The 27,325-nt window shown below is 60.9% G+C and overlaps 1 protein-coding gene across 4 annotated transcripts; it reads left to right on the forward strand.

Annotated features, from left to right (window-relative positions):
* HIP1R (huntingtin interacting protein 1 related) lies at positions 1 to 26,931 on the forward strand. Of its 4 annotated transcripts, none has more exons than XM_027566925.1 (32): positions 1 to 210; positions 14,628 to 14,691; positions 15,091 to 15,233; positions 15,504 to 15,560; positions 16,556 to 16,636; positions 16,956 to 17,032; positions 17,272 to 17,333; positions 18,969 to 19,109; positions 19,814 to 19,871; positions 19,991 to 20,066; positions 20,230 to 20,370; positions 20,459 to 20,520; positions 20,733 to 20,805; positions 20,892 to 21,075; positions 21,165 to 21,253; positions 21,336 to 21,452; positions 21,551 to 21,652; positions 21,877 to 22,071; positions 22,284 to 22,431; positions 22,546 to 22,632; positions 22,925 to 23,032; positions 23,167 to 23,303; positions 23,530 to 23,640; positions 23,839 to 23,897; positions 24,158 to 24,188; positions 24,274 to 24,336; positions 24,712 to 24,812; positions 24,944 to 25,049; positions 25,147 to 25,270; positions 25,350 to 25,411; positions 25,524 to 25,727; positions 25,952 to 26,931. In XM_027566925.1, exons 1-32 carry the CDS (start codon positions 118 to 120, stop codon positions 25,994 to 25,996), a joined length of 3,201 nt encoding a protein of 1,066 aa, XP_027422726.1. In that variant the 5' UTR covers positions 1 to 117; the 3' UTR covers positions 25,997 to 26,931. The 4 variants fall into 4 exon arrangements, with proteins under 4 accessions (XP_027422726.1, XP_027422727.1, XP_027422728.1 ...); XM_027566926.1 differs by having other exon boundaries at positions 9 to 210; positions 25,524 to 25,714; positions 25,952 to 26,263; XM_027566927.1 differs by lacking the exon at positions 1 to 210 and adding an exon at positions 221 to 531 and having other exon boundaries at positions 25,952 to 26,263.
* The last annotated feature ends 394 nt before the right edge of the window (positions 26,932 to 27,325 follow it).

The following is a 27,325-nucleotide window of genomic DNA, read 5'->3' on the forward strand; positions in this document are numbered from 1 at the left end:
CCCCCGAAGGGCGGGCGTTGCCGTGCGGCGGGCGGCCTCGCGGTGCCTAGGCTTGGGCGGCCGGCCTGGGTCGCTTAGTCGCGCGGAGCCCGGCCCGGGAGCGCAGGCGGCGGCAGGATGAACAGCATCAAGAACGTGCCGGCGCGGGTGCTGAACCGCAGGCCTGGCCACAGCCTGGAGGCCGAGCGCGAGCAGTTCGACAAGACCCAGGCGAGCGGCGGGGCCGCGGGCGGGCGGGCTGGCGGACGGCGCCCTCTCCCCTTCCCCTCACACACGTCCTTCGAGCCCGGCCTGCGCCCGTCCCCGGGGCGCCCCAGGCCCCTCTCTCCCGGCCGCCTGTGTTCCCCTGGCTGCATCTCGGTCACGGCCACCCCAGCTCCCCGGCCTCCGCCGCCCCGGGCGCAGGTGAACCGGAAGCGCGCGCCGGCGCCCGGGCCGGAGGCAGCGCGGGGGGCTGGGGTGGCCGGGACTGAGATGCCGCCGGGGACTGAGACGCAACTGAGGGGCCCAGGTGGTCCGGGAACCGGCCAGGTATTCAGGGACTGAGATGCGGTCGGGGGCCGAGATGGCTAGGGGACAGCGGTGTCCAGGGACCGAGAGGCGGCCGGGGACCTCGGGTTCCCAGGGACCGAGAGGCGGCTGGACACCTCAGATGGCCAGGGCACCAAAGTGTCCAGGGACTGAGGCGGGTGGGGACCGAGGTGGCCGGGAGCCCAGGTGGCGGAAGGGGATCCAGCTGGAGGGGGCCGAGACGCCGCGGTGGGCCAGGTGGGTCAAGGTACGTCCTGGGCCCGGGTGCGTCCAGCCCGGGTTGGCCCGAGTGGATTTCTCCACCCTGAGCGCCTCCCCTCCCGGGCTCCGGCCACCTTTTTCCACGCCTTAAAAGAATGCCCCCTCTTCAGAGAAGCAGTGCATTTCCTTCAAGGAAACTCAGTGCTTCCTTTCCTCCTGAGTTGTTTTCCAGGGCCGCACAATATCTTATTATCTGCTTGGTGAAAAGTTTCACGTATGTAGCCAGACTTGTTTGCCCGAGCCATTGGCCCACATGTAAACAGGTTCACACCCCCTTATTAAATGCCGGCGCCTGACAGAAACTACCTAGGGTTCCCTTCCTGCACTTCCCACGCTCAGGCATCTCTTCCTGAGGGTGGCCTATCCCGGGAAGGTTATTTTAACAATGAAACAATGACAGGGGGTGTGTATTTGTCCGTGTGTTCCTGCTGAGACCACACTGATGAGGGCTGAGACCACACTGATGAGGGCTGAGACCACACAGATGAGGGCGTTGCTGTTTCTGGTTTTCTGTTCCTTTTTATTTTACAAACACTGAGGTGGTGTTCTGCCTGGGTGGGGGTGGGGGGAGCTTACTTGTTTATTTGCCAAAGTAAGTCAACCAGGACTGACACAACAGAAAGTTTTTCTTTAGAAATAAGCCGTGGACTTCCCTGGCGGTCCAGTGGTTAATACTGTGCCCTGCATGCCGGGGGCAGGGGTTCCATCCCTAGCTGGAGGACTAAGATCCTCCAAGGGTAGGCCAGAAAAAGAAAGGAGCTAGAAGGACCGAACTTACCACTGTCTGAAGCCAGGCGGTGACATTTGTGTCTGCCATTATTAGCAAGGTTCTCCCTGTAGGAGCAACAACTTCTGAGGTGTCTTTCAAATCAAGTTAGTACATGCAGCCTACAACAACTTTCGCTTTGAAGTAAGAGAAAATGCAGAGGAAACAGCTAACCTTTGTGCTTGAGATTAACAAGGAAAATGATAATAAAACCTTGGCTCTAGGAAAGCCTAGCCACAAATTATTAATTTATCCTTGTGATCATCACCATCCGGCCCCTGGTATATTTTCAGCCCAGATAGCCCATCATAAAAACAAACGTGGCATTTAATTTAAAGTCATTAATGCATAATTAACTGTGCCAGGAACTTGCAGAAGGATGGGGAGAAAAATTTAATTGGCAGAGAAAATCTGGATGTTGTCAGATGTTATTCAGTCTCTGATTTTTAGTTTCTTTCATGCTTTTGAGAAGGTATAGAGAGGCCGGATTGCTACATAGAAGAGACGAAATTAAAGGGCTGAGTTCATTGATCTTACTCTTAAATTATGATAAATCAAGGGCAAGCTTCCCGAATGTCAAAGAGAGTTCCCGATACAGCACCGCATATTTTGATGGTTGGTTTGGTAAACAAGAGGGTGTTTTGTTCTTGCTGCTTGGTTTTTTCTCAGAGGCCGAGAGGGTTACTTACAATGAATAATTCTTTCTAATAGGTGAATCTCATAGGCTTTACCCATTCTGGGGCTCTTTTTTTTTTTTTTGGAAAGATGGAGTTCAGGTTCAGTGTCTCGATTTGTCTTCAGAATGACTTATTGAGAGATGCAGGAATAAGGTTTTGTGCATGGTTAATATTTAATTAGCTCGCTCCCAGAAATATCTAGTGAGCTGCCAGCCAGGCCCCATTGGAGGAAAGGACGTGGAGAACCGAAGCTGCTGCCTACAGGTCTCCTTCTGAACAGAAAATAGTGCATCCAGCCCTTGGACACTCCTCGCCTTGGGAATGCACTGTGCGGGTCTCCTCGTTGACCACAGCACCCTGTATATCAGAGGGGCACTTTGGCTTCCTTAGAACACGTGTCCCCATTGTCCTGCCAGCCTTGCTATTCCTCCTGGGCTTATGGGTCAAGAAGAGGAAAAATGTGACTGACCACACCCTGTTTTGCAAAAGGGTTTCTAACCCTGCCCGGGTCAGGAAAGTGGAGGGAGGGCAGTCTTGCATCCTTCACATTGCAGGTACTGGTGGTGGTTACGTGATGTCAGTGCGTGAGTGCCTGTATATTAATCCCCAGGGCGCCGTGCAGAAAGCTGGTCTGTTCTTCCCCAAGACTTTATGGTCCCTTTGGTGATAAAGCCCCTTTTTAAAATGGAAGTGACAAAACTGTAATGGCGTTTTGTTATTGTAGTATTCTGAATACAGAATATTGTGGAATACAGCATACCCGTGTTCTGAACATGAAAATCACCTGTCTTGTTTCGAAGGTGGTGCGATATCACCGAAAGTCGGTGCACCTGTGTCCCTGGGCAAGGTGCTTAACTCCTGTTTCCTGTAAAAATAGAGATAATTCCATCTACTTCCTTGGGCTGTTTTAAGGTCTAGAAACGATGGGGTGGGCTAAAGAGGCCCCCAGCCCCACACCAAAGATGTCCATGTCCTAATTCCTGGAACCCGTGAATATCTTAGCAGTCCTGGGTAAGAAAAATGCTAATCAGGGGACCTTAAAAATAGGGGGCGTGGCCTGGGTTAGCCAGGTGGTCCCAGGGTAATTACAGTACCTTTAAATGTGGAAGAGGTCATGCGGAGGTCAGGGTGGTGTGCGGTGAGGGGGACGCCAAGGGACATTGTTGGCTTTAAAGCTGAAGGAATGTGAGTGTCCTCTAGAGGCTGAAGAAGGCCAAGAAATGGATTTTTTCACAGAACTTCTAGAAAGAACGCAGCCCTGCGGGCACCTTGATTTCAGCCCCTAAGATCCATTTTGGACTTCTGACCTCCAGAACTCTAAGATGATACGTTTGTGTTGTTTTAAACCACTGAGCCCACTGTGGTCATTTGTTAACAGGAGGAATATTCAGCGAATACCATCAGAACGCGAAACATGTAGTATGGAGCTCTGCAAGTGGTCAGCGATAGCCTTCTTTCTCCCTGCCCCCACCTCCCCGAAAAGCTTTACAATTTGAGAACTATTTCAGACCTTCCACTAGCGAGGAGACCCATCTTTGAGGCCTAGCATGGGTGACGGCTCAGCAGATGGAGTCCTAGAAATGCTAAACCCCAAGCTTGTTCTCTTCCTTGTCTATGAGCACATTGGCTGTCTGGGCCTCTGTTTCCCATGCAGGAAATGGAATCAGAGCCCCAAAGCTTCTTTAAGATCAGGACGAGAGAGGGGCCCCACTGCTCAGTGAGCCGTGCCGGCGGGGGAAGAAGAGCATCACGCCTGGGTGGAAGGGTCAGGAGTTAGGGGCTTTCTGGGAGGGGTGGGAGCTGTGGAGGGGGAGCAGCAGGCGGTAAACTGTTCATAAGTTCAATTTTTCAGGTCAGTGACATACTGCCTCTGTGGAAATGAAATCTTACAAAGATTAACATTTATTGACACTTAGGCTTTTCACCCTGGCTAGTCCAATAGAGACAGAATAGGAGCCACCTGTATCACTTTTAGATTACTTAGCCACCCTAAAGACATGAGCAGGTGAGATTCATTTTCATCGTATATTTTATTTAGCCCAGTGGATCCAAACTACGGGGCTTCCCCAGTGGCTCAGCGGTAAAGAATCTGCCTGTAGTGCAGGGGACCAGGGATTGATCCCTGGGTCGGGAAGATCCCCTGGAGAAGGGAATGAGAGCCCACTCCAGAACTCGTGCCTGGATAATCCCATGGACAGAGAAGACTGGCGGGCTGCAGTCCATGGGGCCACAAAGAGTTGGACACGCCTGAGCACGCACATCCAAAATATAACGATCCCAGCACGTAATCACTGTGGAAATTATGAATGAGGTATTTTACATTCTTTTCCTCCTCCTGAGTCTTCAGACTCGTTTTGTGTTTGATTCAGCACATCTCAATTTGGGCTCACATTTCAGGTGTTCAGTAACTTGGCCGGCAGCTACTGGATTGGTTGACCAGGTGTTAGAATCACCTGGGGGCGTTTTTATACTTGTCAGTGTCTAAATCCTGGTGACTGGGAGTGATTTGACTTGGATTGGAGTCCTGCGCACATGGTCTATTAAAGTTCCCTAGCCAGGAATTCTGTAGAACCTCAGTATCAAAGGCAAGCCCCAGCACACGGACAGGTGTTTGGGCACTTCACTTGAATTTCTGGTTTGAAGGCCGTTCCCAAATTGGCAGTAGGCTTTTGGACTTCCGATTTCCCCTGTCCTGACTTGCCCACCCTTGAGTGTCATCACCCGTCTCCGCCGGGCAGGCAGACTTACACACTCTCCCTTTTAAAAAACATTTTATAGTTGATTTGCAATGTCTAATTTCTGTTTTACAGCAAAGTGACTCAGTTATACATACATATATATATATATAGTCTTTTCATACTCTTCTCCACTATGGTTTATCACGGGAATACAGCTCCCTGCGCTATACGGAAGGGCCTTGTTGCTTATCCATCCGGCGTGTAATAGTTTGCATCTGCTAACCCCAGACTCCGAGTCCTTCCATCCCCTGGTCACCCACCCCCTTGGCAATCACACATCTGTTCTCTATGTTGTAAGTCTGTTTTTGTTGTGTCGATGCATTCACTTGTGTCATATTTTAGATTCCATGTAGAAGTGACATCACAGGGCCTCACTCTTTGACTCATTTCACGTAGAATATGATCATCTCTAGGTCCCTCCGTGTTGCTGCAAATGGCGTGACTTACTCTTTTAGTGGCTGCGTTGTATTCCATTGTGTATATGTACCGCATCTTTATCCATCCACCTGTTGATGGATAGGTTGTTGCCATGCCTTGGCTGTTGTAAATAATTATACATGCTCCCTTTCCGTCTTCTGTATTCCTTATAGATACCGTGGTATTACAACACTGTAAGTCACCAACCCCCTTCTGGGCCTCATTTAAATGTTTATTTTTAAAAAGTTCCCCTACCTCTGAGTCTAGAAGGAAACCTCAACCATATGGTGGAAGTCAGAAAGCCCCCAGTTCCACCCACGTCTGTCGGCTCCCGGAAGGCTGGGGCAAAGGAAGGGGCCTGGCACCCAGTGTAGGCTGATTGAAAGGCTAAAGAGAGGTGAGCCCGAGGTTTTCTGAAAAGGAAGGGAGAAGCAACCCGGCTCACAACCCCCTGGGATGCTGCCCGCAAAGCCACACCTGAGCTGCCCTAGCAGCAGTGGTCTTCCTCCCCGGCCCCCAGGGGTGGGCAGCTGGGGTGGGTGGGGGGTGGTGAGCCGTACCCTTCCTTCCAATGGCGCTGCCGTTTCACGCCCCGAGACACCCTCCACCTGGTCCTGCCCCATCAGACCACTTGGTGATGCTCAGGACAGCTGCTGACTTCCGGGTTCCTGCGTTTTTTTCCCCCCAGAATCCCCCTGGGCTCCCCATGTGTCTAGTGACCTCTTGGTCCAGGCTGGGGTGAGGCTGTGGCTGCTCATCCTTCCCCACCCTCTTCCCACCTTTGCTGTGCGTTTGTCCCATGCGTTCATGAGGGACCACTGACTGTGTCTGTTGGCTTGGTTCCGGTGCCCTGGGATGTGTCTCTTCCGAGGGTGTTCACTTTGGTGAAGGAGATGGGAGATGGGCAGGGGGGCTGTGACAGAGCTATCTGAGAGTGGGGCTCTGTGCCTCACACCCCATCTGCAAAATGGAGCTAATCCTAGCGCCCAAGTCATGGAGTAGGTGTGAGGCTTTGTGGGACGTCCCAGCGCCTGGTGCAGAGCCGGTGCTCGACCGAGCAGCTGTTGGCCGTTAGGCTGTGCATGGGAACACAGGCTGGACCAAAGAAATAGAAGTAGCGCCCTCCTGGCTTCTGTCCCTGTGTCCCCAGGTGAGCCTCTGTAAGTGGGGAGCTGGGGCGGTCAGGGAGGGCTGCCACGGAAGGTAGGGAGCCACCCATTCCTGGCAGGGTGATCCTGCGGTGCCACCTTCTCAGGTATGGCAGGCCCTGTTCCTGGGTGACGCTGTGCCCTGGAAGATGCCCCAGGGGGACCCCCCAGAGAGGTCGGGGGAGGCCAGCTGGGACTTCTTGGCAGAAAGGCCTGCCCTCCTGACCTTGCCCCCAGGTCAGCGTCCCGTTTGTGAATGAAACCCGCCTGGGCACTGAGTCCAGCTGCGCGAGGTGGAAACTCTTTGGAATCGAGTCTAGGCCTGCTTGGCTGGGGTGGTGGGAGGGGAGGGGCAGGGAAACCCAGCCAGCTAACCTGAGCTGGGTCCCAGAGAGCGTTTGCCAGGAGCGCCTCTGCCAGCCAGGCCGACAGCAGTACCCTTCCCCCGCTCCACCTGGCTCCAGGGTGGACTCAGATATCACCTTGTTTGCAAAGCCTTCCTGTGCTGGCCTAGTTCTCGCGATGCTATCCCCACTTGCTTCCCCGTCTCCCGAAACCCTGCAGCCAAACCAGCAGGAGTGGGAGGACCTGAGGCTGGGCATGTGTTTGGATCCAGAGTCACTCAAGGAGGAGAGATCGCATAGCCTCCCTCCCAGCCCCTAAGCACCATCCCCTGAACCCCAGGGTCCTCAGGCAGGACACCCTTGACTCCTCCTGTGTCCTGGCACCCAGGAGTGCCTGGCTCAGGACCCAATTGGTGAGTGTGCGCCGAATGAATGGGTGCCCTGGGACCCGTGGGTCTCCCTTCTTTGATGCTGCTGCTGCTCGGTGAAGCCTAAAAGGCCCTGGCACCCACTGCAGGGAAAGACTGAGCCCTTGGAGAAAAGTTTAGTAGAGGCAGGGTTGTTTTTCCTCCTGCTGAAACAAACACAATCTCAAGTTGCAATAGGTTCTCCCGCCAGAGAGTGACTCAGCCCCCTAGCTTGTGGGCCAGACAGGTCTGGGGAGTGATGTCAGCAGGGCCCAGGAAGGAACCTGCCCCGGGTCTGGCTCCCTGTCCGTCCTGGAGGCGGGACTCAGACCACATCCTCCTGTACCACTTCCTCCTCATGTGTCACCTGCAGAGCCCAGGGGTGGTGGTGGGGGGCGGGGAAGTGGCAGTGCCCACCCCCGCTGAGCCTCATCCGGGGGAATGGGAGGAGCCCGCCTGGGGCTCATGCCCTCCCCTCCCCTATCCAGTTTCATAAGGTCAAATGATTGAGGGGCTCAGACCAAGCGGAGACTGGGGGGTGGGAATGGAGGGAAAAGACGGTTGAATGGGCAGGACGGTGTTGCTCTACAGACTTCCCATCTGCTGAAATGACCAAGCTGCCGACCTCTGACCCCGAGTTCCCACCGCTTTGCCTGTGACAACATCCAGCCGCCTCTCCGGCTACAGAAACCCTGTGTTTGCTTCATCAGTGGCCATCGAGGTGGCAAAAGCATTTGAATGCGGTCTCTCTTTGCTCTTTGGAAACACTAAAGCAGGATAACCCACCTCTCTGCCAGCCCCCGTGCCCCGGCTCTTTGAAGGACTTTTTTTTTTTTTTTTTTGGTCCCTGCCAAGTGCCACCACAAAGTGTCAAGATAACAGGACGAGGAAGATTAAGTCTGATTCATTTCAGGGTTGGTTTTAAAAATAGAAATGGTTTTATAGTTGCCTTTGGTATTTAGTGGTTAAATCATTAGCTGGAGAAAGAGACACACACTACCCTGAATTTAACCAGCATTTAATTTTGAAAGAGCTTTTGTTCATTCAAGTTTTCACCCTTTCACTCATCCAATAAAGATTTACTGACCACGGGTTTGAGGACTAGAGGTACAGCAGGGAGCAAGACCAGCCAGGTTCCTCATGCCAAGTTCAAGTTCAGGGCTGGGAGGTAGAATAAATGGTAAACACATGGTTTCAGAGAATAAATACCCTGGGTGAAAGTGACCGAGAGAGTGCTCTCTGTGTGGAGGAGGGGGCTGCTCTAGAGGGGGCTTGGAGGAAAATTCCTGGGAGGGGCATCTTAGAGCAGAGCAGGGTGACCCCAGAAGCACCGCTGGGCCTGGGGGTGGAATCAGACTTGCCCTGTTTGAGGACCAGAAGGAAGGCAGTGTGGCTAGAACAGAGCAAGATGTCCCACCCCTCCCACGAAGATGTCCTTCATTTTCGTATGTGTTTGTGTCCTCCAAGACCCAAGGGTTTTTTATTCCTGCTTCCCAGATGGGAAAGAGGAGGTTTCTAAAGTGGAGGTTCCCCAGTGAGTCGGGGTGTGCAGGCCTGGGGTCTCCGGGCCAGGGTGCCGTGGGTGGAGCCGGGCGAGCTGACCTATATTTATCCCCATGCACGTGGGCTAATGGGGAAAGGGTCTCCCCGAGTCTGCATTCCTCTGCTGTGCAGAGCCCCCCATAGCCTGGCTCGGAGGTCAGACCTCACAGAGAACAGTCAGGGCTGCAGCCTCTGCAGTCACTGGGCTCTGACCCCTTGCTGGGGTTTCCAGAACAGTGGCTCTGTGAGCAGTTGCATACTCGGTGACCGTGCTCCCCTGAGGTGCTCCCTGGGCCCCCTCTGCCTGGTGTGCAGTCCCGTGGCGATGGGGCAGGTGGAAGGTCTTGAGTTCTGTCTCGAGTCCACAGCAGGTGCCCAGGTGGCAAGCCTCGGGGAATATCACCTGTGGGGTCTACTCCCCACCCCCGCCCCGCCTCACCGGGTGCCCTCCTGACTGCACAGAGATGCTCCCTCTGTGTTCCTGGGGGTCACCCATCCGGGGCCAAGTGCCCCTGGAGGCTCTGTCCACCCTGGTCCTGGGATTGTCGCCCCGGGCTTGACTCCCAGGCCTCTGCTGGCACCAGACGGGGTTTTATTTGACAAACAAGAACGAGACTGTTCCTGGAAGCAGGGCAGGTGTGTTCTGGGGTCCCACAGACCCAGTGGAGCCCACATAAGAGGCCTTCCTAGAGGTCCCCAGCTCGGCGGCCAGACAGGAGCCGCCCCAGGAGGAGCCGGAGGGAGCCAAAATGAAGTCAGGCAACCTTCCTTGCCCGCAGGAATGGGGAGCCTTGGGAGACCGCCCCCAGCTCCTTGCCACCGCCCAGTTGCTGTTATTCCCTGTGGTTTGCACAAATCCCGGATCCGGAATCCGCATCATGACTTGGGGTCAGGCCAGGTCCTCCCTGGGCGACAGCAGGTCTGGGGAGCCAGGTCCCCGCAGTGGGACAGAGGGGCCAGAAGGACGTGCGGGCCCCCAGCCCCCCAGCCCCTCCTGCTGTGAGACCCAGGACCGGCGGTGTCTAAGGGGACTGTCTGCAGAGCCAGCAGCCTGAGTCCCAGTGCTACCCGGCCACCCTGGGGACTGCTCGCCCTGGGTTAGCGGGGAGGGTCACGGGAGGCTTGTCTGGGGGGACAGCGCCTGGAGTAGTGCCCAGTGGGGTGTGGGTGCTGGGGCTGTGTTTCCTCATTATGACCTTGAGCAAGTGACTTAACCTTCTCGAGCTCTGATTTCTTCATCCACCTGCTTCCAGGGTTACTCAAGAGACTAAATGAGATAATGCTGGTAAGGCGCTCGGCACGGTGCCTGGCACATGGCTGAACTTGATAAAAATAATTTTATTAGTCATTTATTGAGGCCAGCTCGCTGGCCCTTCAGCATGAAGTATGCCTCCTGCCAGCTTCCCTGGGGCCAGTGATTCCGAGTGCGTCTCCAGAGCCTGCTGGAGGCCTCCCAGCCCTCAGCCTGGTCCCCCCTGTCTGGAAGGGCAGGCCCCTTGCCACGAGGAGGTCTGTGGGCCTAGGCTTGGAGTTCTCCAGCAGAGAAGGAGCAGCCGTGGTCTGAATGCTCGGGACGTGGTGTAGTCACCCAGCCTCAGGGTCCAAGAAGTGCACCTCTGCCTGCCCTCCCCTGTCTCTGCAGAACCCCCTCAGCTTCTTCCCCCGGAGTCCCCCTACCATCACCCGGCATATCTGGGGGTCTCACAGACCCACCGTTCCTGCTCTTGTCTTGCTCTCCCACCCTGGTTCAGAAGTGGGCACAGCTGCTCCCTGCCCTCCCCTGCCGCGCACCGCCCCCCGCCCCGCCGTCCCCAGCCACTCAAAGATTGAGTGGGAAGTCAGATAAACAGACCCCCAGGACGGTGGCCACCCGCCCCTTGCCACTCCCCGCCCCCTCCCTGGACCCTCTCTTCAGTTTGGGCTCTTCTATCTCCACACCCAGTGAAAAAGTGAAAGTATTAGTCACTCGGTCATGTCCAACTCTTTGCGACCCCATGGACTGTATGTAGCCCATCAGGCTCCTCTGTCCATGGGATTCTCCAGGATACTGGAATGGGTTGCTGTTTCCCTTCTCCAGGGGATCTTCCTGACTTTCGGATTGAACCCATGTCTCCTGCATTGGCAGGCGGGTTCTTTATCACTTGTGCCATCTGGGAAGCCGGTCTCCACACCCAGGCTTCTAATCAACCCATTCTGCTTGAAGTTTCTGCTGTCTCCCGGAGGGAAAGGCTCTCTCCATGGCAGTTGATCCTGCCCGTCCTGAGAGATTGTACTCTGTTGGCAGAACTGCCCCGCTTGTTGGACCAGGGCGGAAGGCAGCCTCTTTCAGTCCCTGGTGCCCCTCTGACTGCCCCCCACCCCTCGGTCTCCCCACAGGCACTGGGGGGCTGGTGGAGGACGTCGTGCTGTGTGGGCAGGACCGGGTGTCGTAGTCAGAGCTGCCCTGGACTGGAAGCCCGGGAGCAGAGCCATGGCGGAGTCGGCCGGCACAGATTCCTGGGCTGAGGAGAGGAATCCCGGTGTTCCCCACCCCCCGATTCTGCGGCACATGCAGGACAGTCTAGGGAGGCGATGGGCACCCTGGGACCTGCTGTCCTGTCCTGGGACGGGGCTTGGCTGCCGCGCCTGGCAGGAACAGCAGGCCTGTGAGCGTCCACAGACCCCCTCTGTGTGAGCGCTGTGCCTCCTTGGGAGGCTTCCCGGCCCACACATCTGCCGCTGCACACAACGGGGCCTGTTCCCTCCGGGAGGGACCCTGTTCCCGCAGCCTGTGGCTCGGGGAGCGGGTGGCACCAGGAGGCGGGGCTTGTGGGGGGACGGGAGGGGCCTGGTGCCCAGACTGTGCCGCGGGCCTGAGTCACCCACATCTCGCTGGGTCCCCAGAGCCTCCCTCACTGCTTCTGGAAACTTTCCATGTGCACCCCACGGCACTGACATGGACTTGGGGGAAGGGGGTGGGGGGTGAGTAAGGACACTGTCAGGGGTGCTGAACGCGTGGAGAAGCGTAAATCAGGAGAGACTGAAACAGTGGGAGGAAGCGGGAAGGCCGGGTGCACTTCCTGGGGGTCCAGGCCCAGCCATGAGAGGGCGCTTACATCTGGACTGACGCTGCGGGAGGGCGGGGAGGTGGGCCCAGCTCCCGGCTCCCCTGCTGGGCCCCAGCCGGCCCACTGGGGCAGGGTGGGTCTCTGCTGCAGGCTGGGGGAAGAGGGGTGGGGAGCTGGCCTCCAGGAGGAAGGGGGTCTGGGGTCGGCCCCAGGACAGCGGGAGGGCAGGGCGCCTGCTGAGCCTGACTGCAGGTGACGTTTTGGTGTCCCCCAGCCTTCGGGGCAGCCTGCTTTGCACGTGTGGCCCTCCTCTGCGCTGGCCCATGGTCTTGCAGGCCAGGTGGCAGTCAGAGCTAGCTCAAGTGTCAGGGCAGCTGGGGGATGGGGTTACACACCCCGGAGGCGGCCCACTCCCACCTTATGGGCTGGTGTGCCCGCCCCGCCAGCTCTCTACCTGTGCTGGAAGGAGGGGCCTGGGAGCCGGACCGCAGGATTGTTAAGGACACAGCCAGACCTGCCTGCGCCCTTATTGGCTGCACAGATACCCAAGCTCCCGGAGCCTCAGTTTCCTCATCAGGAAAGTGGGCTCATGCCCACTGGGAGCGTGTTGCCCGGACCTGGCGCAGGGGAGTGCCCGGGCGTTGCTGGTTGTTGATCTCCATCCTCAGCCTCTGTGGGCCGAGTTCTCTGCCTGGTGGGGCATGATGTTGGCGAGCGGGCAGCAGTACACCCGGGCCGGCTCCTCTCACAGTTGATGCCTATGGAACGCGGGCAAGCGCTGGGGCCTCGGGGAGGCCGAGCTGGCAGAGGACCAGTAAACACAGAACAGATGGCCAGGGAGCCTTCCGTGTCTGGCTCGCCGAGGCTTCTCACGTAAGGGGAGCCAGAACCAGCCTGTGTCCTCTCAGGACCCTGGTCCACAGTGAGGCCAGAGCTGCACCTCCAGCCTGGCCCTTGATGCTGGAGGAGCCGCCCCCCCGGGGTCCAGCGTGCTGTGTGCCGCTGCCCAGCTCTCCCCAAGCCCCCAAGAACAGCCACAATGGGTGCTGTGTGTGAAAGGAGGTCAGCCGGCCTGGCTGGGGTGGGTGCGAGGGGCCCGGCCGGCCCAGCCCCAGCCGCTCCCAGGTCCGGGAGCCGGAGCAGAAAGCACGGCCGTGGCTCTTGGGGTTGTTCTCCTAGCAGAGCAGGCCTCCAGTCGGTCACAACAGGACCACAGATGAGTGAGATCGCCTCGTGCCTGGCAGGGCCAGGTCCTGTTGTCCCCGCTCCAGAGACGGAGAGCAGAGTGGCCTCCGGGTTAGAAAGAAAGGAAGCGCCCACTGCCCCTCGGGGCTCTCTCTCCATCCTGTCTTGCTCCCATCACAGCTGGGCCCGCTCCAGACAAGTCAGGGCAGGACCGGGCTGCAGGGGGAGTAGGGAACCCCTTGCCCAGCTTTGGGAGCTCCCTGGATGGCCTGAGGCCACGTGGGGTCTGGGGCCGCACTTGTGGGGGACTTGGGAGAATCGCTGAGCTGGAGAGGTGTCTACACTGGGCAGGGACCCCATCCAACCCTCCCACTAACCAGCAGCTCTTCTCACTCGATCCACAAGCTCGGGGCTAGGTGGGTGGACAGAGGCTTACAAGACCTGTCACCAGGTGGAGAATTAAAACATATCCATGAGCAAGCCCAGGGCCAGTGGTGGTTCCTGGGTGAGTGGGGTGGGGGTGACAGTTAGTGCCCTGAGCCTTTGGTGAGGGAACAGTCATATCCAGGAAGACTTCTCGGAAGAGGAGGCACTGTGCTCAGGGGGTCAAGACTCCAGCAGGTGGAGGAGGGAGGGGACCTGAGGCTGCCACCTCGCTCGGAGCCTGAGTGGGGGCAGCACGTGTGTAGGTGGGTCCCCCCTTCCTGCCACCCTTGGTGGGTTGCAGTCACTGTTTGGGTCAGTGGGGCTGGGAGCTGAGTCAGGACTCACCCACCCAGGATGCACACAGACAGGCTGTGGGACCTGGTGTCTCCTGGTTTGCCACGTAGTGGCTGTGGGGGCCTCATCTCTCTAGGCCAGGCCCCGGGGTAAAGTGGGGGTGACATGCATCTCCCGGTGGAGTCCTGGAAGGCTCAGGCCACAGCAGTCTCTCCAAGAGGCGGGACCCTTGGAAGCTGTCAGGAGGGGACTGGCCTTGCCCGCAGGGTCCCGGGGGCCACACCTTCTGGGGAGAAGGAACCGCCTGCAGTTTTCAGATCAGAGTTGTTCTCCTGCAGCACAAGCTGGCCCTTGGCCTTATTTCCCAGACCCCAGATGCTCTCTGTGGCGGCGGCATCGAGAGTTAGTTGTAGTTTGAGTTGCACGTATCAAGTGAAAGAAGAGTCCCGAGTGGTCTGGTTTGCTTAGGTTAGAGAATTTCTTTTTTTAAAATCATATTTATTTAATTTTTGGCTGCGTTGGGTCTTAGTTGTGGCGGGCAGGATCTCACCTTGTGGCTCTCAGGCTCAGGAGTTGCAGTGGGCAGGCTTGGTTGCCCCGCGGCACGGGGACTCTTGGTTCCCAGCCAGGGGTCAAACCCGCGTCCCCGGCATTGGAAGGTGGATTCTTCACCACTGGAACACCAGGGAAGTCCCTCAGAATTTCTGTTCTCCCCTCATCTCTCCCCTCGCCTCTAACCAGCGGGAAGGATCCATCCTGTCTGTGTGTCCCCTCCGTTGGCTGCTCTCTCCGGGGAAGGCTGCCGGGTGGGTCTCTGACCTCCGTCTCCTCTGTCCCCTCCCAGGCCATCAGCATCAGCAAAGCCATCAACACCCAGGAGGCCCCCGTGAAGGAGAAGCATGCCCGGCGTATCCTCCCTGCGGCCGTTCCTCTGGCCCCTGGGGGAGGTGGGGAGTGTGAGGCGCGCATGGGGGAGATGGATGTGGGGAGCAGCGGGCACTGCGGACGGCCCGGTGACGCGTGGCTCCCACGGCCTGGTGCCAGCCTCGCTCGGCCCCTTCCAGACTCTGAGTCCCGCCTGGGGAAGGCCACCTATTGTCTTGGGCCGTTGGGCCTGGCATGGGACGTGGGGCATGACCGTGCCTTGCTTAGCTGAGAACCACAGTGCTCATAGGGGCCAGCGGGGGGCGGGGAGGGGGCGGGTGGCCCGCCACCCCCGTCTGCGGTCAGTCTCCTGCTTGGCTGCACCCGCCGAGCCCTCACCCACACTGGGGCCCTGCCGTGTGCACTTGGCCTTGACCTGGCAGGCATCATCCTGGGCACTCACCACGAGAAGGGGGCCTTCACCTTCTGGTCCTACGCCATCGGGCTCCCGCTGCCCAGCAGCGCCATCCTCAGCTGGAAGTTCTGCCACGTGCTCCACAAGGTCCTCCGGGACGGGCACCCCAATGTGAGTAGCTGCCGCCCGCTGGTCCAGGGGCCCTGGCCCTCCGTCTGCCGCCCCCCACCCCTGCGAGCACCCCCGAGCCGCGTCCTCTGAAATGAGTGAGGGACCGTCCCCAAGTCTGGGTCCCTCAGCTCTGGGCTGGCCTCTCGTCCTGCCTGCTGCCCTCCCTCTGCCCCGCCTCGAGGGAGCACGTGTCACCCCCTGCCCCCGGCCTCATGCCCCGGAAGGCACCGGCTCCTTCATCCTTCCCCCTTTGTCCCCGCCTCGAGGCAGGTGCTACACGACTGCCAGCGGTACCGGAGCAACATTCGGGAGATCGGAGACCTGTGGGTAGGTGCGGGGAGCGGGCGCAGGGGCGTGGGGGCACACGGGGCCTGGAGAACGCAGCCCCGGTGGTGGTGTCCTCCCAGTAGAGTCAGAGCCACGTTCTCGGGGGCCGCGGTTGGGGAGAAGAGCATCAGTACCTGAACCTGAGCCTTGTTCTTAAGACCTGGCGCAGGAAGCCCCAGACGCACCGCTGGTGGGCCCGCCAGCTCCAGAATTCACCCTTCAGTCCCTGGAGGTCGAGTGCCCCACACTGAGTCTAGGTGAGGGGTGCAGACTCTGGGCCCCCCAGGACCGTTGGCAGCTGTCGAATCTTGGGAATCTGCGTTTTCAGCAGGCTCCCCAAAGATTCTCATCCACAATGAGGTCTCAGAGCCCCAGGAGTGTGTGTTCTAGGTCTGCTCCACAATCAGGAATCAGGGGCATCCCCCAGCAGAGAGAGGGCCCCTGGCCTTATTTGTCCTCCAGGAGCATGGCTGGGGCTGCATCAGCCATGCAGGGGGCCGGGCGGGGCTCTGGAACTGACCAACCTGCAGTGGGGAGGCCCCTAGAAGGAAAACGGCGTCCCTGCTGCCATCTGCAGACGTGGGCCCAGCTGCTGTGGCCACGGGGGACGTGGTGTTGGGAGGAGGTGGCGGGGAGGGTGTGTGTACACACCCATAGGAATGTAGCTCCTTGGCTGCCACCAGCATTTTAATATAGTGTCCCGGCTCAGAACTGGCCTCTTGCCTGGACAAAGAGCTCTTTTGTCACAAGAGTCTCTCTGGCAAGACCGATAAGGAGAGAGCAATAGGCAGGGAGGGAGCTGGCAGAGAAACTCTTCAGGGAAAGAAGGTCAGCCACCTCTGGTGAGCTGAGCGGTGTTTTTTGAATGAATAAGGGACCGGGTGGGTGGGCGCAGGACCGACACCCAACTCATGGCCTTGCTTCTTGCAGCCTCAGCTTCCTTGCTGGGCCCAAGGGGTTCCCGGGCACGTCCTCACCCCAGGCTTTCTCCACAGGGCCACTTGCACGACCGATACGGGCAGCTGGTGAATATTTACACCAAACTCTTGCTGACCAAGATCGCCTTTCACCTCAAGGTAGCTTCCTCAGGGGAGTCTGGGGCTCTTACCCCCGCTCCACCGCCACGACATCAAGGAGGGTTGGGGGGTGTCGGACACTCCAGACAGACAGCAGGGAAGTCAGAAGGCCTAGGGGTGGCTCCCAACGTGGGGCTCTGGCTGGACCTTTCATCCTCTCCACCTCAGTGTCCGCAGGCAGTGCCCAGGGCGGGTGGTGGCTCCACAGGCTAGGGGATGGGGGCTGCTTGTCCAGCCCCCTCCCTCCCTCAGAGACTGGAGGCAGCACTGGGCCAGAGCCGAGGGGGGCTGAGGTTGCATGGGGGTGTCCTCTCCATAGCACCCGCAGTTTCCTGCGGGCCTGGAGGTGACAGACGAGGTGCTGGAGAAGGCGGCTGGGACCGACGTCAACAACATGTGAGTCCCCCGGCTCCCCCAGGGTGGGGGTCGTGCCCTGTCCCAGGGCCAAAGGTCACGGGTACCCAGGAGATGAGGCTGAAGCTAAAGGGATGGGCTTACGTGGAACTGGGTGTTTCGGCTGAAGGACCGCCGTCTGGGTATCATGCGAGGGTGTAGCCACGAGCATCCTTCCTGCCTGGGGGGTTGGGGGCGCGCCCTGCACCCCTCCCACCCAGCTCTTCCTCCTTCCCCTGTAGCTTCCAGCTCACCGTGGAGATGTTCGATTACATGGACTGCGAGCTGAAGCTCTCTGAATCAGGTGAGCCGCCGGGGGGACCCTGGGTGTGTAGTCCTTGGTCATGGGGCCTCCAGGTGCCCCAAAGCGCAGGGAGGAGAGGCCTTTTCACCCCTGCAGGATGCCAGGCCACCGGTGGGCATGTCCAGGGCGAGGTCTGGCAGAAGGAGCCCCGCTGTGTTGGCCCCGAGGTAGGAGAGGGGAGGGCAGGCCGTGGAGGACCCCAGGAGCCATGTCTTCAGGTTTCCGACCACCTCCTCCTACCCAGGGCAGTTAGTTTGGGACAGTCCCACCCATTCTCTGCCGTGAAAGGCCTCTGAGTCACTTCAGATCTCCCTGCCCAGGAACCCAACAGCCTTAGGACAGGAAATCTCAGCTCCCCCACCTCCCCACACTGCCACCAGGGCTGCAGAGGTGACGGTTTTGAGTGGCAGCTTCGAGACAACTTGTGGGTGACTTGGTGCGCTCCATAGGAGAGTGAGAGGCAGATACCTTTTTAAGGGGAAGCCAGGAGTTAGAAAGAGTGGGTCCCGGCAGCCTCCTGGCGCCGGTGTCTGGACCCTGAGGCCGGGTGGTCTGGGGTTGGGGGCAGCTGTCCGGAGGCGTGCCTCTCCCCGAGGGCACCCCCACCCCACGTGCCAGCATCTCCTGGAGAAACAGCCTGAGGGGGAGTGGGCGTTCCCCACCCTGAGCTTTCTAACAGCCCCAAATGGAAACGTCCTGAACGCCCCCCAGATGAGAAGTGACTGCGTTAATACAACCCCAAGTCGTGTTTTATGTGTATTTAGATTTTTTTACAAGGAAAACACACTTGGTGTGACACGTAACTAAGAATCAAGGCTTGAGCAGGTGCTGTGCCTCCCCCACGGCCCTTCCCTCCCGGGCGTCCTCGTGTCACTTTGGAGGCTTGCAGTTGGCCCCACCCCAGGCAAGGCGGGAGGAGGCCCGGGGTGAGGCCCCCCGTCTGGAACAGTGTCCCCCGTGGGCCGCCCTGGGTGTCACCTACTCACGTCTCTCTCTGCCCCAGAGAGGGGCCCGGCCTGGGGCAGCAGTACATCTGTCTCTTTCCCTCCTGCTTGGTCCATCAGATGAAAGGATGATTCTCAGGGGCAGGGAAGATTGACCCCGGGAGCAAGTGAGGTTTTGGGGTCCCTTGGGGTTTGCAGAACCACATCCTGAATCTGCTGCTATGAGACTGGCCAAGCCTGGGCTGTTCCACGTCTGCGCAACCTTAGGTCTCTCAGATTCAGAGTGAGGGGGGAGCCTGTGGGTACAGGACTGTCGAAGTCTCCCGGATCCTCGGGCCCGCTGCCTGGAGGCTCTCGGGAGACGAGAGTCGCTGGCCGAGCTGAGCTGGGGTTCGTGTGCCCCCGCCTTGCTGTCATCCTCATTGGTGGGAGGGCTGGGCCTCAGTCTGCGGCAGCTTCAGAGCCTGGGGTCCATCCTTGCCTCGAGGAGCGCGCCAGTTCCCAAGAGGCTGGGGTCGAGTCCCACTGCCCAGCAGGACTGGCAAGACCAGTAACCCAGGCCATTGCCCTGTCTTCGGGTGACAGCCAGCTGTCCTCACCGTGGTCATTCCTACTCCTGTGACCAGAGTAGGCTCCACACTGGTGTCTCCGGGTCCCCCGTTCAGGCTCCTCCCGCCCCTCTTTTCTGCAGTTTTCCGGCAGCTCAACACGGCCATCGCTGTGTCCCAGATGTCCTCAGGCCAGTGCCGCCTGGCCCCCCTCATCCAGGTCATCCAGGACTGCAGCCACCTCTACCACTACACGGTCAAGCTTATGTTCAAGCTGCACTCCTGTGAGTCCCCATGCCCTGAACCCTGCCTGCCTCGGCCCTGAGGGTCAGCTAAAGCCCCAGAGGGCTGTGTGGACAGCCTGTGTTAGGGATGGGAATTGAGCAATCTTTAAGATATTCATTTATTATAAATATATTTTTATATATTATTTATTTATTGCTTATATATTATTTATATAATGAGAAATAAGCCAATTACCCATTAATAGAAATAACATTTGTTATGGAAAAAAAATAACTATTTTCCAAAAACGAAGATTTAGCAGGGAGAGCTGCAGAGATTTACATGTTTGCAGTTCTCTTGACCGCCTGGCCTCGGAGGCCGCAGTGGGGCCTCTCCTGTGCCGCTGGGGAGGACCAGGAGGTCCCGTGGTGGCTCATTAGTGTTCAGAAGGGGTCTGTGCGCTGTTCACCGTCAGCCGTGGGCAGACTCCAGTCCTGACGCACCAGCAGAGCCTGGCGGGCAGTGGGGTGTGCTTGAGGTTCCGCCCATCCTTCGCTCACTCAGTTGAAAGCCTGACCCCCTCACAGGGGTTCCTGGGGCCTCCTGATGGTGGGTGGGACCCAACCAGGTGGCAGGAGGTCTTGTCTCTAGTCTCCGATGGTTTCTAGAAGGGGGAGGGGCAAGGAGGGGCCAGGGAGGGAGCCCTTTGAAGTCTCAGAGCGGTGAGCAGAGAGGAAGCCCCCTCCAACCTTGCTGCCCCCAGGTCTCCCAGCGGACACCCTGCAAGGTCACAGGGACCGGTTCCACGAACAGTTTCACAGGTACCGGCCCGGGCGGGGTTGAGGATGGCAAGAACGGGGCTCCTCGGCTCTCGCCACAGCGCGCTGGGGCTGCGGGCCGGGTCCTGGCTCCTGATCTCCTGCCTCCCTCCTTCCCGCAGCCTCAGGAACTTCTTCCGCAGAGCCTCAGACATGCTCTACTTCAAGCGGCTCATCCAGATCCCCCGGCTGCCCGAGGTACCTGCGCCCTCCAGTGGCTGCCGCCGGGGGCTGCAGCCCTCCCTGTCCCTGCGCTGGGATGGGGTTGGGGGGGCGTGTGGCTGAGGGGTCGGCAGAGGGAGGGGCTTCCTGGTTGTTGGGGCGGGGAGCGCCCGGCAGCTTTCACCCACTGCCTCCGCAGGGACCCCCCAACTTCCTGCGGGCCTCGGCGCTGGCCGAGCACATCAAGCCGGTGGTGGTGATCCCCGAGGAGGCCCCCGAGGACGAGGAACCTGAGAACCTCATCGAGATCAGCACGGGGCCCCCCGCGGGGGAACCAGCGGTGAGCGGCGCCCCCTCCCTTCCTCCTCCCTCGGTCTCCTGGGGGAGCGGGGCGGAACTCACCGAGCAGGCATTGTTGCCCGTGGCAGGTGGTGGCAGACCTCTTCGAGCAGACCTTTGGACCCCCCAATGGCTCCATGAAGGACGACAGGTGAGGGCCTGGGGAGCCCACTGCAGTGCGGGGCGGTGGGGATGGGGAACAACAGCCTTCAGGGAGCTGTGATCCTGAAAGACCACGGGTGGGGGACACAAGCAGGAGATGCCCACATCCACTGAAGATAAGACCGGTGGCTGTGTCCCAGTCCCCCAGGGGCCCTGGGTGACTGAGCTTGAGCGTCAGGGCCCGCTGACCTCTGTCCCCAGGGACCTCCAGATCGAGGCCTTGAAACGGGAGGTGGAGATGCTCCGCAGCGAGCTGGACAAGATCAAGCTAGAGGTGAGGGGCACGGGCAGTGGGGCTGGGCCCGGGGCTGGCCGGCCTGCGGACCCCACACCCACACCCGCGCTCCTCCCGCCGCCCAGGCCCAACGGTTCATCTCGCAGCTGAAGGGCCAGGTGAACGCGCTGGAGGCCGAGCTGGAGGAGCAGCGGAAGCAGAAGCAGAAGGCCCTGGTGGACAACGAGCAGCTCCGCCATGAGCTGGCCCAGCTGCGCGCCGCCCAAGTAGAGGGCGAGCGGAACCAGGGGCTGCGCGAGGAGGCCGAGAGTATGTGGGCAGGGCCGGGGGGTGGGGCAGATGGGGGGAGCTGATCCTGAGTGGGGGGGTCACGGCCACGGCTTCTTCCGCCCCCACAGAGAAGGCCAGCGCTACGGAGGCACGCTACAACAAGCTGAAGGAAAAGCACAGCGAGCTTGTCAACACGCATGCCGAGCTGCTCAGGAAGGTAGGCCGGTACACAGAGGGGCGGGAGGGGAGCCCCGAGCGTGGCGGAGCCTGAACCGAACCCGTCCCTTCTGTCCGTGCAGAACGCGGACACGGCCAAGCAGCTGACTGTGACGCAGCAGAGCCAGGAGGAGGTGGCGCGGGTGAAGGAGCAGCTGGTCTTCCAGGTGGAGCAGGTGAAGCGGGAGTCAGAGATGAAGGTGCGTCTTGGAGCCCCCGCCCCCACCCCCACCATGCTCAGAGCACCCCACCCCCCGTCTCCACTGCCCCCTGTAACATCCTGTCCCACCACGTCCAGCTGGAGGAGCAGAGTGACCAGCTGGAGAAGCTCAAGAGGGAGCTGGAGGCCAAGGCGGGAGAGCTGGTGCGCGTGCAGGAGGCGCTGAGCCGCACGGAGCAGGTGTGGGGCCTCCCCAGCTAGGAGCATGGGGTTCAGAGGGGCCCTTGGTTTGGGGTGCAGCTGGGACCAGCACCAGGGGACACTCGGGAAGCGGGATCTGGTCCTCGCTCAGCCCTCAGTCCCTACCCCCTAGTCTCGTGGGCCCCTAGGAACTGTCTCTGAATTCAGGTGGGAATGGGGCGGGCAGGCACCCGGCAGCCCACTCACACGCTGGGTGTTCACAGAGCGGGTCGGAGCTGAGCTCCAGGCTGGATGCACTGAGTGCAGACAGGGACGAGCTGAGCAGGGTCGTGCAGCAGCGAGAGGCTGACCTGCTGGCAGCCCAGAGCCTGGCTCGGGAGAAGGAGGCGGCGCTGAGCCAGGAGCGGCAGCGCATCTCCCGGGAGAGGGACGAGCTGCAGGGGCGGCTGGCGGACAAGGTAGGAGAAGGTATCGGGGCTCGCCCTTCCTGTTTGACAGCCGCCTGGGGACAGGAGCCCTTCTTAGCACTGAGCTGGCTGCCCTGCTCTGGCAGGAGCCGCCCAGGCACTGAGGGGTGGAGCAGGACCTCTCTCCAGAGCCCCCTCCCCAGCGAGGGTCTTGGGCACCTGGCCGGGGTCTCTGCCACCCCTCTGTCTCCCCCGCCCTCCAGGAGTCTCAGGAGCAGGGGCTGCAGCAGAGGCTGCTGGACGAGCAGTTCGCGATGCTCCGGGCTACTGCCGCGGAGGCTGAACGCATCCTGCAGGACGCGGTGGGCAAGCTGGACGACCCCCTGCACCTGCGCTGCACCAGCTCCCCCGGTAGGGCCGCCCGCCTGCCCACTGTCCCTCCCGCCCTACACCCTGAGAGAGGTGGGCTGCGTGCTGGGGCCTCAGCCCAGGCCCCACCCCTGACCTGGCCTCCTTGTCTGGCAGATTACCTAGTGAGCAGGGCCCAGGCCGCCCTGGACGCGGTGAGCGCCCTGGAGAAGGGCCATGCCCAGTACCTGACCTCCAGGGCAGGTGAGTGCCATGTGCATGGGACAGGGCAGAGGCTGCAGGCCGTGGTGCCCACCGGCCATTGCCGCCTGCGAGGAGCCACACCCTGGAGCCCACCCACCCTGCGGGCCTGGGGTCCCACAGACCCCGGTTTGATTCCTGCTCTGCTGCTTTGTAGCTGTGTGCCCTGGGCCTGCCCCGCTCCCCGCTGCGCTCTGGGAGCTGGGCTGCTGGGGCCCTTGGGGCTCTTGGGCGGGGAGGCAGCACCAGGCCTCGCTCCGAGGCAGCTTGAGGGTGTGTCGTCCTCCCCGAGCAGACGCCTCCGGCCTCGTGGCGGCCCTGACCCGGTTCTCGCACCTGACTGCGGACACCATCGTCCATGGCAGCGCCACCTCCCACCTGGCCCCCACCGACCCTGCTGACCGTAAGTGGGCCCCAGGCACATGTCACATGTGGTCCTTGTGGACCTGGGAAGGGGGCGGCTGCAGAGAGGTCCTGGCGTCAGGCCGGGCCAGGGTCGTCCAGGGCTCCCCTCTTACAGCCCTCTTCCCGCCCCAGGCCTGATCGACACTTGCAGGGAGTGTGGGGCCCGGGCGCTGGAGCTCATGGGGCAGCTGCAGGAACAGCAGGCCCTGCTGCAGGCCCGGCCTGGCCTGGTGCGGACCCCACTGCAGGGCATCCTCCAGCTGGGCCAGGTGAGGCGGGCAGCGGAGCGTGGGCCAGGAGGAGGGCGGTGGGGCCGGGGTCCCGTTTCTCCATATCTCCTTCCAGCTTGGGCTGAGCAGGGGCTCAAGTGCAGGGCCTGCCACTGCGGGGCACAGGTTGGGGAAAGAGCACTGCCCGTCTGGCCCCCAGGCTCTGTGGGGCAGCCAGGGCAGAATCCATCCACCCTGCCTGACTCCCGGATGCCTCGTCCCCCAGGAGCTGAAGCCTAAGAGCCTGGACGTGCGTGAGGAGGAGCTCGGGGCTATGGTGGACAAGGAGATGGCGGCCACATCCGCGGCCATCGAGGATGCCGTGCGGAGGATCGAGGTGAGGACTCCTGGGGGCAGGAGTCCCGGGTGCGCCTCCCTCTGCGGGAGGGCCAGATGGCCTCTGCAGGTCAGAGGCGAGGGGGCGGCTGAGGCGCTGTGGCTGATGAGGTGGTAGGGGCTGACCAGCACCAGTGCCCCCCTTCGTCGCATGCTGCCCTCCTCCCAGCCCACTCAAAGCTCTTGTCGTCGGGTGTAGGACATGATGAACCAGGCCCGCCATGCCAGCTCTGGGGTGAAGCTGGAGGTGAACGAGAGGTGAGCCCCACTTGTGCCTCCCGGTCTCCCCGGGGCGGGTTCCTCAGTTTTCCCGGATCTGGGGAGGTGGGTTCTGCCCCTCTGACTGCTTAGCCCTCCAGTAAGAAGGGCTGGGAACTGGCAGAGCACACCCTGCCCTGTGGGCCCACCTGCTGCGTGCCCACGAGGCCGCAGCTCCCTGGCTCCGCGGCTCCCCGTGGCTTCCAGGGCCACAGTGCAGACCCTTTTCACTCGTTCCCCGTCCCTCCTGCTCCTCCCAGGATCCTCAACTCCTGCACGGATTTGATGAAGGTGAGTGGCCGGCTGAGACCCAGGCTGGGTGGGCTCTGTACCTGGCAGGGCTGCCCAAGGGTGACTTGTGTCTTGATCTTGGCAGGCCATCCGGCTCCTGGTGACAGCATCCACCAGCCTGCAGAAGGAGATCGTGGAGAGTGGCAGGGTGAGCTGGGCTGCTGGTGGGATGGGGCATCCCTGGCTGGGCCAGGTGGGGCCCCCTCCTTAGTGGGCAGGCTGCACAGCTGGGCCATCGAGGACAGATTCCTGCAAGGGGCCTGACCCCAGAACCCTCTTTGTCCCAAATCTCCCCGTGGTTTAAGATTCCCTCCAGGGCTCCTTTTAGGCGTGAAACCCCTGAAGCGTGCAGAGTGGCAGCAGCAGGCCCTCCCCCAGGGCCTGCAGCATGCCTGGGAACCACAGCCCAGGGGTGCGCCCCTGTGGCTGGGTGACGGGAGAGGGGAAGGGCTCGCCCCTGGGGATCTGGTGTCCCCCTGGTGACATCCTTGACTGGTCCGCCCTGTCATCCTGTCACCACTAGGGGGCAGCCACGCAGCAGGAATTTTATGCCAAGAACTCGAGGTGGACGGAAGGCCTCATCTCTGCCTCCAAGGCGGTGGGCTGGGGAGCCACCCAACTGGTGTATGTTGCCCCAGGTCTGGGGGTGGGGTGGAGGGGGCAGGGTGGGGGTGCTCAGGGTTTGGGGAGGGTGCGTGGGGGTGCCTGGCTGTCCAGGGGGTCGGAGACCCAGGCCCCACCCGTTCTGCCCCCAGGGAGTCAGCGGACAAAGTGGTGCTGCACACGGGCAAGTACGAGGAGCTCATCGTCTGCTCGCACGAGATCGCAGCCAGCACGGCCCAGCTGGTGGCGGCCTCCAAGGTGAGGCTCCTCGGCCTCCCCGGGAGGGAGACCGCGGGGCAGTGGTGCACGCGGTGGGCCCGTCCCTGAGCCGTCCCCGCGCCACCCACGCCCCCAGGTGAAGGCCGACAAGCACAGCCCCCACCTGAGTCGCCTGCAGGAGTGCTCGCGCACCGTCAATGAGATGGCCGCCAACGTGGTGGCCTCCACCAAGTCGGGCCAGGAGCAGGTCGAAGACAGAGGTGGGCACTGGCGTCCCCATGGGCTGGGGCGGGGGTGGGGAAGGCACGCAGACGCTGACCCACCCGGCTCTGCCCGCAGACACCATGGACTTCTCCGGCCTCTCCCTCATCAAGCTGAAGAAGCAGGAGATGGAGACCCAGGTAGCTGCCCTCCCGACCCCCTTCCTGTCCCGTTCTGCACCCCCCTGCTCCTGTGCAGTCCCCTCTCCCTGGGGCGAGGCCCAGCCTGCTGAGCTGCTGTACGGGGCTGCAGGTGCGGGCCCTGGAGCTGGAGAAGACGCTGGAGGTGGAGCGTGTGCGGCTCGGGGAGCTGCGGAGGCAGCACTACCTGCTGGCTGGGGCTGTGGGGACACCGGGCGAGGAGGAGCCCAGCCAGCCCAGCGCCACCCCCCACAGCGGGACCAAGAAGCCGCCCTTGGCCCAGAAGCCCACTGTGGCCCCAAGGCAGGACCACCAGGTGCCCAGCCAGTGGGGGGGGGGGGGTGATGGGAGGGGCCCTGGGGTGCTGGCCCTTGGGGACAGACACCACTGACCGGGGGGAGCAGACACATTGCCCAGCATCCCAGGGAGCACGGCAGGGGCCCAGGGCTCATCCCACGGGAGGTGCGGGGGGCCCTGACCCAGGGTGTGTTCTGCACTCCCAGCCGTGGCCACTGAGCCCCTCACCTTTGACTCTTGCAGCTCGACAAGAAGGATGGAAGCTACGCAGCTCAAGTCGTGAACTAAGCCCCCTCCAAGGGGTCCGGCAGGGAGGCTGACGGGAGACCTGGGCCTCATGGCTGAGGCGCCTCCGAGGCCCGGCCGCCCCCCAGGTGCCCAAGCCCCTGGCCCCCAGCCCTCACTGAGGGCTGACCACACGCCCAGGACTGACCGAGGCTGTCCTCCTGGACGAGAGCCTGTTTATCTGCAACAGGGACCGCTGAGAGCAGCCAGGCCCTGGTGGCCTGAGACACAGCTCCTCGGGAAATACACAGAGCGTTTCGAATATTTTGAGCTAGACCTTTTGTGAGTTTGTGTTCAGCACACCGGAAGGCAGGGCCGCTCCCTGCCCTCTGGACCTGCGGTCTCAGGTTAGAGATGAAGGGCAGAGTCCGTGCTGGCTGCTGGGGACGGGTGAGAGGTCACTTGTTTGTAGCCCTCTTGGGGCGTGGGCTCCAGGGAGACAGGACTGGTGTGGCCCCAGGCAAAGCAGGATCGGGCCTCGCCCTAGGGCGTCACTGATGCCTAGGGAGCGCCGAGCACAGGGAGGTGACCTTTACCTGGGAGAGGTGGGCCCCGCGCCCACCGGGCACAGGTGCTGCCACCCTCCCGGAGTCTGCGGTGAGCCTCCTCCTTCCTGTTCTTCGCTCCCCGGATCTGCCAGCCCTGCCCGGGAGCCCTCTCCCCTTGCCCACCGCCTTCCTCCCTGTGCCACCCCCACCCCTGGGAGGCTTCCAGCCTTCCGGGAGGCCTCCCCACCCCAGCCACAAAAGGCCCAGAAGCAGGAGCTGCCTGCCCACTCTGTGGATCAAAAGTACCTCCGGCTCCCCGGGAAGGGGCGTGTTTGGATGAACGTGCTCCCCCACCGCCCCCTCGTCCTGGGAAAGGGGGAGACCCCGGGTCTGCGTGTAGTCTCCTTGTGTTGACGGTCCTCCTGGCAATAAACGCACTGACCGATGTCACCCTTGGCCCCGTGAGGAGCCGCGCCTGGTGCTTCACCTCTGCAGCCAGGACGCTCGGCGGGGAAGGGGCCCACTGTCTGTACAGTGGCGCACTGGGGCTACAGAAAGCCTTGCTGGTGCTTTTTCTGCCAAGAAGTGTCCGGCTTGTTTCCCAAGGGGAGGGCTGTGACTCTGGGGCGCCTGTTTGCCCCAGCCAGAGGCCCCCACCCTAGCGCTGTGGGAAGCTGTACCCCTTTCAGAAAGGGAGGGGTGAGGCCGATTCCTGGCAGTTAAGACTTTCACCTGAATGTCACACGTCTGAGCACGGTGGCAAGCCAGACTCTTGGCTGCAGCTGACTGTAGTGGCAACACGGAGTCGGAGTCTTTAGGGAACTTACCGGGCGCCGAGGCTCCT

Source organism: Bos indicus x Bos taurus, chromosome 17, assembly GCF_003369695.1.
Source record: "Bos indicus x Bos taurus breed Angus x Brahman F1 hybrid chromosome 17, Bos_hybrid_MaternalHap_v2.0, whole genome shotgun sequence".
Taxonomy (NCBI): Eukaryota; Metazoa; Chordata; class Mammalia; order Artiodactyla; family Bovidae; genus Bos; species Bos indicus x Bos taurus.